Source organism: Bufo bufo, chromosome 7, assembly GCF_905171765.1.
Source record: "Bufo bufo chromosome 7, aBufBuf1.1, whole genome shotgun sequence".
In the NCBI taxonomy this organism is placed as follows: Eukaryota; Metazoa; Chordata; class Amphibia; order Anura; family Bufonidae; genus Bufo; species Bufo bufo.
Genome location: NC_053395.1, coordinates 61,252,425 through 61,264,001, shown reverse-complemented (window position 1 = coordinate 61,264,001; position 11,577 = coordinate 61,252,425). Strand labels below are relative to the sequence as shown.

The window sequence follows — 11,577 nt, the reverse complement described above, 5'->3', positions numbered from 1 at the left end:
TTTATCGCATATCAGGGATCATGGATCAGTTTTAATACATCAGAATACTTGAAGAGGTCATGCTGCCTTATGCTGAATAGGAATTGCCCTTGAAATGGGTGTTCCAACAAGACAACGACTCCAAACACACCAGTAAACGTGCAACATCTTGGTTCCAGACCAACAAAATTGACGTTTTGGAGTGGTCAGCCCAATCCCCGGACAAAAATAGGACATGCTCTATTTTTTTTGCAGGGCCACGGAACGGAAGTGCAAATGTATACAGCATTGAAATAAATGCGAACCCATTATGCGGACGTGTGAATGGACCTTTAGGATGTAAAAAATTTCACCGCTAAAATATTCATGGTGAGTTTGCATTATATGTAAAAAAAAAAAAAAGAGTGCTTCTTCAAACCCCAACTGTTACATACCATTAGTTGGGAGTCTTCAGCTAGAATTTCCTGAAGAAGACCTGCCACTTCTACAATAAAATTATAATTCTGAAGTATCTTTTCTTATAACACCACTTAGTGAAATTACTCTGTTATTCCTCATACAAATCTATGAATAAATTGACAACTGAATGTTACAAGTTTGGGATTGTTTCCATACACAGTCCAACCAGTGCTGAAATTCTCAAACTGTGTAGGAACAAGCCCCTTTGACAAGTAGTTTAGTGCTCTTGTTAAGAGAAACAAAATAAGTCTTGCAGGTATGATACCAGATAATGGTTAACATAAATATACATAGTTTTACTGCCCTCCTAAGGTATTATACCTGCAAGACTCTTATTTTGTTTCTCCTGGGCTGGGTTCACATCAATGTTATGAATTCCGTTATTGCTTTATTCCGGAAAATAACGGAATTCATAAGACTGAATTCAAAAACTGAAATCTTTAGAGGCATTCTGTTTTGATCTGTTATAATAGACAGGATTTTCTTTTCTCTCCTGCATAACGGAAACCAGACATATCCGTTATGACGGATCAAAATGGAATGCCTCTAAAGGTTTCAATTTTGAATTCTATTATTTTCCGTTATAACCATTTTATAACGGAAAGCAATAACAAAATTCATAAGGTTGATGTGAGCCCGCCCTTTCAGAAAAACGTGTGACAGCTTCATGCTAGGTCATGTAGCCCCATAGAGATGACATTTTCTGGCATGTTTCAGTGACAGGCAGTGCGACTGACAGCTATGCCAGGAAGCCTCCTCAAGCGGCACATCCTATATTTGGTGAAGAAAACTTGCTGCAGAGGTCCAGGAACCATTTGTCTTATACCAATCACAGAACACAACAGGCAACATTATCTCATATAGTAGAAGAACCTTCACTTGTGCCAATTAAATCATATGACAGTGGACAAAGTGCTCTACCTTATATTCCCACAAATTCTGAGGTGACTTCACCCCAAGCGTCTTCACTCTCTCCAGATTTATGATGATGGCCTTCCGGTGATTGGTGCTCTCTATACTGTATGGCTCTTTTGAAAACTCATCCTCAGCCAGTGTCAGTAGTAGCCTGTTCATAGAAGTAGAACTCAGCAATTCATTAAAGCCAACAATACGAGCTGTATCTACCCTCAAAAAGTTATAACAATGATAACAGAAGTGCACAAACTCCATGTAGGTTTCCCTATACAGCTTTAAATGTACAGTACACCTTAAGAGGCAATTTTTTAGAAGGGCAGATTCTCTTTCACAGTAATCGCTAACGAGTGTTCGTAGTAACGCTTGTTAGCAATCATCTGGCAGTCTAAGGCCTCATGCACATGGCCGTTGTGTGCCTGTGGCCGTATTGCGACCCGCATACGGCCGGTTCACAATACACGGCCACTGGCCCATGTGCACTACGCATCACGGATGCGGACCCATTCACTTGAATGGGTCTGCAATCACAGAGATGAGGAATGGAAGCATGGATAGAAGTGCTTCCGTGGTGTTTCTGACCGTGGCTCCGCACCGCAAAAAATATAACTTGTTCAATTTTTTTGTGGTGCGGACGGATCACGGACCCATTCAAGTTGAATAGGTCTCGATCTGTCCCGGCCGCCGCACGGACATTGCCCGTGCATTGGGGACCGCAAATTGTGGTTCCCAATGCACGGTACAGACGCACAATGGCCGTGTGCAGGAGGCCTAATACTGCCTCCAACTGCTCGTTCATTGGGCAATTTAGATCGTTCAGCATGCTAAAGATCTGGAGTTGCTGGCAGCAGATTGTGCTGTGTAATCATGATCTGCCGCCGGCACACGGCTGTCCTGCATGGGGACGAGCGCTGGCATAGCGAACACTCCTCCCCATGCTGCAGAGGACATCGCTGCATGTAATAGCAGCAGTGTCCTCTGCTAGCTATCTGGCGACTGCCAACTTGCAGCATCGGGGTGTCTAATTCTATGATAACTTTCACTTTGTGCTGGTCATCTAATAACCTTATCTCTAATTTACTAAGAGGTCATAAACACTTATTGAAGCCACATTCTTATCAATAAGATAATGATTGAGCTATAGTGAGTGTTTATAAGGTCAGAGATCAGAGAGAACCCCCTCAGATTAGCTGGGTGACAGAGCAGAGAGGAAATTCATATCCCTCTATTAGAACATCTCAGCCCTGTACAGAAAAAGGGCTCCATATTTGTAATAAAGACCAATTTAAAAAAATATATTTAGCTCACAATCAGATCTGGCCACAGAAATCGTATCAAGTGGACACGTGTTGATTAGCCACATTGAATGGACCTAAATTTGTGTGCAGATCTGCGACATATGAAACTGTAAATCTGCAGCAGATTTTTTTTTATGTAAATATCCACTGTGTGAACAAACCCTAAGGGAATCTGTCACCAGGCCGCAAGGAAAATAATCCAACAAGTGCAATAGTACTACCAGTGAGTGGAAACACAACATTCATTTCCAGTAATCTATACCAATATTCTCACCTTCCATTTACCCTTGCAGATAAAAATCTGTCTTTGTAATGGGACGTCCATGGACCCAACTGTTCAAGCCAAAGGACTACCTCTTCAGGGGTCCACTTGATCACTGGTTTGTGGACCAAGAAGTCATGTTCAGATTCGCGATTGCTCCAGTGATACACCAGTAACATAACCTGAGACACAATCAATGACAAACCATTAACAGAATACAGAATAACCTTTCCTTGGCAACATTGGCTTCACACAATGTGCTCCTTCCATATAAAATGGCAGGTTGGGTTTATAGTGTTATAAATATAAGAGACAACCTCTTTGAGAAAGCTGATGACTCAGGGCCTAGTCCCAGCACCATGACAAGTGGAATACTTCTTAGTGGCCAGTCTGATAACTGCCCGTCCTTATAATCTGAGGCCCAAGTCTGCCAGAACAGGAGATACAGTCTTACAGAGGAGATCTCTGTTCTGATTCATAGAGATGTCCATATGTCTAACGTATTTAAGAGAGATGGTTCTAGGCAAGTAACATAGCCCTCTTCACTGCTGTGTACGAGCCCCTGAGGAGCTGGTGCAGAGGATGGAAGTGGTAGTGATCACTGGAGATCGGTGCAGTGGAAATGTAGTACTGAAGAACAAGGCCAGAGTAAATGTATAAAAGTCTCTCTTTACGTAGTGCAAAATGTAACTCGTGTCACTTGTAGGCACTTGTGGACAAAGGTGTCCAATCTGTGATACAGGATTGAAGTTAATATAACCTGGTGGTTATTCTAGGTGATGGGTGTCTGACCTGTTTCCCTCACCAGCAACAGGGTCTGTGAAGCTGTTGATTATTCTGTTGCTTTTGGGAAAGCTGTATCTTGACTATGGAAATCTTCCTGGAGTAAGGGAGAACTGGTTATGGTCCCTTGGAGAAGGAGCTCTGGCATGTGCTTCCTTTCTCCTTGCTCATTACACTGCGTGCAGAATTATTAGGCAAATGAGTATTTTGACCACATCATCCTCTTTATGCATGTTGTCTTACTCCAAGCTGTATAGGCTCGAAAGCCTACTACCAATTAAGCATATTAGGTGATGTGCATCTCTGTAATGAGAAGGGGTGTGGTCTAATGACACCAACACCCTATATTAGGTGTGCATAATTATTAGGCAACTTCCTTTCCTTCGGCAAAATGGGTCAAAAGAAGGACTTGACAGGCTCAGAAAAGTCAAAAATAGTGAGATATCTTGCAGAGGGATGCAGCACTCTTAAAATTGCAAAGCTTCTGAAGCGTGATCATCGAACAATCAAGCGTTTCATTCAAAATAGTCAACAGGGTCGCAAGAAGCGTGTGGAAAAACCAAGGCGCAAAATAACTGCCCATGAACTGAGAAAAGTCAAGCGTGCAGCTGCCAAGATGCCACTTGCCACCAGTTTGGCCATATTTCAGAGCTGCAACATCACTGGAGTGCCCAAAAGCACAAGGTGTGCAATACTCAGAGACATGGCCAAGGTAAGAAAGGCTGAAAGACGACCACCACTGAACAAGACACACAAGCTGAAACGTCAAGACTGGGCCAAGAAATATCTCAAGACTGATTTTTCTAAGGTTTTATGGACTGATGAAATGAGAGTGAGTCTTGATGGGCCAGATGGATGGGCCCGTGGCTGGATTGGTAAAGGGCAGAGAGCTCCAGTCCGACTCAGACGCCAGCAAGGTGGAGGTGGAGTACTGGTTTGGGCTGGTATCATCAAAGATGAGCTTGTGGGGCCTTTTCGGGTTGAGGATGGAGTCAAGCTCAACTCCCAGTCCTACTGCCAGTTTCTGGAAGACACCTTCTTCAAGCAGTGGTACAGGAAGAAGTCTGCATCCTTCAAGAAAAACATGATTTTCATGCAGGACAATGCTCCATCACACGCGTCCAAGTACTCCACAGCGTGGCTGGCAAGAAAGGGTATAAAAGAAGAAAATCTAATGACATGGCCTCCTTGTTCACCTGATCTGAACCCCATTGAGAACCTGTGGTCCATCATCAAATGTGAGATTTACAAGGAGGGAAAACAGTACACCTCTCTGAACAGTGTCTGGGAGGCTGTGGTTGCTGCTGCACGCAATGTTGATGGTGAACAGATCAAAACACTGACAGAATCCATGGATGGCAGGCTTTTGAGTGTCCTTGCAAAGAAAGGTGGCTATATTGGTTACTTATTTGTTTTTGTTTTGTTTTTGAATGTCAGAAATGTATATTTGTGAATGTTGAGATGTTATATTGGTTTCACTGGTAAAAATAAATAATTTAAATGGGTATATATTTGTTTTTTGTTAAGTTGCCTAATAATTATGCACAGTAATAGTCACCTGCACACACAGATATCCCCCTAAAATAGCTAAAACTAAAAACAAACTAAAAACTACTTCCAAAAATATTCAGCTTTGATATTAATGAGTTTTTTGGGTTCATTGAGAACATGGTTGTTGTTCAATAATAAAATTAATCCTCAAAAATACAACTTGCCTAATAATTCTGCACTCCCTGTATTTCAACTCCCCCTCCTGGAAGTAGGATCAGCTCACTCCTACCAAGAGCAGAGGGACAGAGTGCTTACCCCTGTATCTTCCAACTTTTGCCAACCCTACGTCTTTTTGTCTAGGAGCAGGAGTAAGTGGACATGCCTCCTCACTCCTCACTGTCCTAGCTAACACTTCCCTCTCCTGGTAAGAAATAGGACCAGCCTACTTCTACCAAGAAGGGAGGAATAGGGTTGCTATTCCTATTCCTGATGCCAGCCATACCTCACCTGCTGGTGTACAGTTCAAACATTACATAACATTATATAACAAACCAAACTTTGCAGATGCACACAGATCTGGGGTACTGTATACGCACAATACCAGATGGGGTGTATATAAAGACATTACAAACGACTGTGTTATACCGGAGGGTTACTTACTGCTACTCCAATTAATGCAATAAGCCCTCCTGAGAAGTAGCCACCTCCGCCCCTCTGGTGGTTAGCCCGTGCTTCCCTGGAAGACGACTGATTCTGTTCATTCCCATACTGATTGAAGACCTGCAGGGCTCTGACAATGTCAATGTTTTGCTCAATGGCCTCATATTTCTCTTTTATGGTATCAGGAAACAGTTTTTCAATGACGTCCCTGAAAAACAAAATATCAACCAAGAGGTCGTTACAAGATTCACAAAGAAAACGCAACATTATGCATTACAGCAGCCATTAAATAATCTGGTATTTGGTCTGTATCATATCAGAATATAAGACAAATTTAAACCTCTGGGAGCCCTTTCCAATATTTTCCCTACCTAGGTTCTGTCTCACTGAGATTTGCTGGAGTCCATGTAATATTTTGTCATTTGTACTAATTGCCCCCTTAGCATTAGACTCCAACTATGTACATGTTAAAATGTTTAAAGCGACCCTCCGTTCACAATCCTGCTGGTCCAGCCCTGCATTTGATTGGCCAGAGTGCGCATGTAAGTAGTGCTGGCAAGTCTGAGGGCAGTAGAAAGTCAGACTAAGGCCTCATGCACACAACGTTTTTTTTTTTGCGGTCCGCAAAAACGGGTTCCGTTTTTCCGTGATCCGTGACCGCTTTTTCGTCCGTGGGTCCTCCTTGATTTTTGGAGGATCCACGGACATGAAAAAAAAGTCGTTTTGGTGTCCGCCTGGCCGTCCAAACGGATCCGTCCTGAATTACAATGCAAGTCAATGGGGACGGATCCGTTTGACGTTGACACAATATGTTGCAATTTCAAACGGATCCGTCCCCCATTGACTTTCAATGTAAAGTCAGGAGTTAATATACCATCGGATCGGAGTTTTCTCCAATCCGATGGTATATTTTAACTTGAAGCGTCCCCATCACCATGGGAACGCCTCTATGTTAGAATATACCATCGGATTTGAGTTACATCGTGAAACTCAGATCCGACAGTATATTCTAACACAGAGGCGTTCCCATAGTGATGGGGACGCTTCTAGTTAGAATATACTACGAACTGTGTACATGACTGCCCCCTGCTGCCTGGCAGCACCCGATCTTTTACAGGGGGCTGTGATCAGCACAATTAACCCTTCAGGTGCCGCACCTGAAGGGGTTAATTGCGCGTATCATAGCCCCCTGTAAGAGATCAGGGGCTGCCAGGCTGACCTCCCTCCCTCCCAGTTTGAATATCATTGGTGGCCAGTGTGCGGCCCCCCCGGCCCCCCCTCTTTGTAATATCATTGGTGGCCAGTGTGCGGCCTCCGTCGGCCCCCTTCCCCCCCTCTAATGTAATTTCATTGGTGGCCAGTGTGCATCCGTGTTCTTTCACGGACCCATTGACTTGAATGGGTCCGTGAACTGTTGTCCGTCAAAAAAATAGGACAGGTCATATTTTTTTGACGGACAGGATACACGGATCACGGATGCGGCTGCAAAACGGTGCATTTTCTGATTTTTCCACGGACCCATTGAAAGTCAATGGGTCCGCGAAACAAAAACGGAAAACGGCACAACGGCCACGGATGCACACAACGGTTGTGTGCATGAGGCCTAACTAATGCACAGCAAACACCTGGCCAATGGCCTCATCCCACATCTGTTTTTGACTGAAAAAACATTTGTGACTTTTCTAGTCGCAATATGCATTTTACTGTGCTCTTGCCAAGTTTACGGTGGCGAGGGCATGCAAAGGGCAGGGCCATTGGCTCGGATCATTCATCATTACCAAAAACTGTGTAAATAACGACTGAAAACTACAGCAACTCCGAGCTGCCATAGATTTTACTCCAACACATGGAGAGTCGGAGGAGGCAGGTAATTTATTAAGATGCCTGCCATTAGTCATAAATTACCTGCCTCCTCTTTTAGCAGGCTCCGGCCTTAAATGTATTTGACATCGCTGTAATTGGGCAGACCCAAAGAGTAAAGCTATTTAAAAGGTTTCTGTCATCAGAAAAATCGTTATGTATCTGGCTGATATTAGCGATGTGCTAATGTCAGCAGAACATAACTATGATTTTTAACTCCCTGCCTGCCGCCGTTCCCTCAAAATACTTTTCTAATATGCTAATGAGCCTCTAGGTGCTACTGGAGCGTTGCTGCAGCACCTAGAGGCTCCGTCTGCTCACCCTTTGGCACGCCCATGTCCAGTTGATTGACGTCCTAGTTTTCCTCAGTGCCCCGTAAATCCCGCGCCGTCCCGTTTAGTATTCGGCGCAGGCGCAGTGAGTGAAGCCGGCAGCAGGAGAGCGTCCTTCACTCACTGCGCCTGCGCCGAATACTAAACGGGACGGCGCAGGATTTACGGGGCACTGAGGAGAACTAGGACATCAATCAACTGGACATGGGCGTGCCAAAGGGTGAGAAAACGGAGCCTCTAGGTGCTGCAGCAACGCCCCAGTAGCACCTAGAGGCTCATTAGCATATTATAAAAGTCTTTATTTTGAGGGAACGGCGGCAGGCAGGGAGGTAAAAATTATACAGTTATATTCTGCTGACATTAGCTCATCGCTAATGTCAGCCAGATACATAACGATTTTTCTGATGACAGAAACCCTTTAATGTTATTTAACCTGTTCCGGACAAGGGGCGTACTGGCGTACTGACTTCCCGATTGTTAAGGACACAGGGCGTACCGGTACGTCCTATGTATTTCCGATCACCGCTGCTCGGCGGGCGGTGATCGGAACCTGGTGCCTGCTCAAATCATTGAGCAGGCACAATGGCTAAATGCAAGGGGGGGTCCTGTGACCCCCCCCCTCCCCGTGTAGGCGATCGCGGCAAACCGCAGGTCAATTCAGACCTGCGGTTTGATGCGTTTCCAGGTAATTCGGGTCTCTGGGTACCCGATAACCCGGAACAGGATGATGATCGGTGGTGTTATAATACACCACCAATCACCATCCTTAGATCCTGAGAGGTGATGGTGACATCACCTCTCAGGATCGCTCTCATTGGTCGGCTGGGCGGGCGGTTCATTCAAATTATCGCAGCGCTCCTCTCCTCCTCCTTTTCAGTCCGGAGCCCGAGCATCGTATCTCAGAGCCAGCACCCCCCATCTGTTCAGAGCCCAGGATCCAGCCAGCAACCCATCTGTACCCCAGCACCACCAGGTATTTAGGGAAAGACTAGGGACAAGTTAGATTAGGCAGGGATATTTAGGGAAAGTTAGTTGAACAAAAAAAAAAAAAAAAAAAATTTTCGTGTGCAGGCAGTTTATTTATTTTTTTGTGTGCGTACGCTGACTGTGGCCGGCACTCTTAGCGTCCGACCACTGTTAGCGCATCGCACACCCCACCGCTGATCAACTTCGGATGGTTGGTTAGCGATTTAGATTTTTATTTTTTCACATTTTTTCCCCTTTTTTTAGTTAGTCTTTTTTATTATCTGTTAGGTTTAGGGGGTGAGTTCGCGAACACCCGTGCCCCTGCACACACGCACACCAAATAAAGATTTACACGCACACACGCACACGCAGACACACACTCCCCTATGGCGCGCCGGATGTTCTCGGCCGAGGAGGCTTACGCCCAGCTTGCCTCCGAGTCCAAGAGTCCCAGTGAGGACGAGGATGACCCCACTTTCCTTTTGTCATCCGCATCCTCCTCATCATATAGCTATGATGATGAGCCCCCACGGTGGCGGAGACACCGACAGGCGGAGCAAGGGGACCGCTATGCTAGGGACCCTGTGGCCCACCTTAGTACGAGCAGCTCTGGGGCTCGTACTAGTTTTCCGGCCCACCAGTTAAATCCACCGGAGCCCCCTGCCGGTGAACTTGTCTGGTATACTCCAGAGCGTTATGAGCCCGTGAATCCTGATTTTGTAGGCCAATCAGGAATCCAGATTTCCACAGTGGGCTTCACTGAATATGACTTTTTTAGTCTTTTTTTCAGTGACCACTTTGTAAATGTAATGGTGGAGCAAACAAACCAGTACGCCCAACAGTTTGTTGCTCAACACCTGGGCTCATTTTTGGCCAAGGCCCGGTGGCTTGACTCCGGTCAGTGCAGCCGAGATGAGGACATTTTGGGGCCTCGTGCTGCATATGGGCCTAGTCAAGAAACCTAGTGTCAGGCAATACTGGAGTGGGGACTTCCTCTACCAGACCCCACTTTACAGTACGGCCATGACACGCTCCCGGTTTTAGGCCATCCAGAAATGCCTGCATTATTCAGATATTGCAGCATGTTCTCCCCCAAGGTGATCCTGCCTATGACCGCCTGTACAAAATCAGGCCGGTCTTTGATCACTTTGGGGCCAAATTTGTACAGGCCTATGTACCTGGAAGGGAGGTCATGGTTGATGAGTCTCTCATTGCGTTCAAGGGAAGACTCCTTTTCCGCCAGTATGTTCCCTCTAAGCGGGCGAGGTATGGCGTGAAGCTGTACAAACTTTGTAAGAGTACCTCAGGGTACACTTACAGGTTTTGTGTGTACGAGGGGCGAGATTCCCGTATTCAACCCCCAGAATGTCCCCCCACTCTGGGTGTTAGCAGGACCTTATGCACCCACTGCTAGATAAGGGTTACCACCTGTATGTTGATAACTTTTATACTAGTATCCCCTTGTTCCAGTCCCTCGCCGCCAGATCCACGTCCACTTGTGGGACCGTGCAGAAAAATCAACGCGGCCTCCCTACCTACCCCCTCCAGGTACCTATCCTCAGGGGTGAGATCCGTGCCCTTACCACTGGAAACCTGTTGTTGGTCAGATATAAGGACAAGAGGGATGTCCTTGTACTGTCCACAATTCATGGTAATGGCATCACCCCTGTCCCTGTGCGAGATACCGTGGCAACGGTCCTCAAGCCTGATTGTATCGTCGACTACAATCGGTATATGGGAGGAGTTGATCTCTCTGATCAAGTCCTCAAGCCATATAACGCCATGCGCAAAACCGGGGCATGGTACATAAAAGTTGCGGTCTACTTGGTGCAGGTTGCCTTGTACAACTCTTTTGTGCTGTCCCGGAGCGCTGGCAACACAGGGACATTCCTTCAGTTCTATGAGGCAGTCCTCAAGGCCCTGATCTTTTCTGACAGGGAAAGAGCAGGCCGGAGTAGCTCGGGAATTGTAGGCGCCCGGATCGTCCCTGGCCAACACTTTCCAGGTGTGGTCCCCCATACTAGAAAGAAGGGACGGACCCCAAAAAAGTGCAGAGTGTGTCACAGGAGGGGGATACGGAAGGACGCCACTACTCAATGTGACATGTGCCTCGATCATCCGGGCATCTGCATTATTGGTTGCTTCAGGGAGTACCACACTTCCATGGAGTAATAAATTTATATCCCAATTTAGCCACTGACAATCGGATAAAAAACTGGTTCTCAGACTTGAGACACTAAAACAAAAAATGTAAAAAAAACCTAATATTATTTAGTAAAAAAAAAAAAAGGTAGACATATTAGGTATCGCCGCATCTGTAAGAATCTGCTCTATAAAAATACCCCCCCCCCAACCCCTCAGATGAACACGGTAAAAAATAAAAAATAAAAACGGTGCCAAAAAAGCTATTTTTGTCAAATTTTCCATTTTAATCCGCTTTTTTCCAATAACAAAGTAAGGGTTAACAGCCAAACAAAACTTAATATTTATTACCCTCATACTGCAGTTTACAGAAACACCCCATATGTGGTCGTAAACTGCTGTATGACCAAACGGCAGGGCGCAGAAGGAAAGG

General features: G+C 45.5%; 1 protein-coding gene across 1 annotated transcript in view; it reads right to left on the bottom strand.

Annotated features, from left to right (window-relative positions):
- Positions 1–1,326: 1,326 nt before the first annotated feature.
- LOC121008755 (bifunctional apoptosis regulator-like) overlaps positions 1,327–11,577 on the bottom strand; it is a 70,782-nt gene continuing 60,531 nt past the window's right edge. The window contains exons 3-5 of the mRNA XM_040441451.1: positions 5,845–6,052; positions 2,923–3,092; positions 1,327–1,504 (exon numbers count right to left, since the gene is read on the bottom strand). Coding sequence (XP_040297385.1) covers positions 1,327–1,504; positions 2,923–3,092; positions 5,845–6,052 — 556 coding nt within the window. The remainder of the gene's footprint in view (positions 1,505–2,922; positions 3,093–5,844; positions 6,053–11,577) is intronic.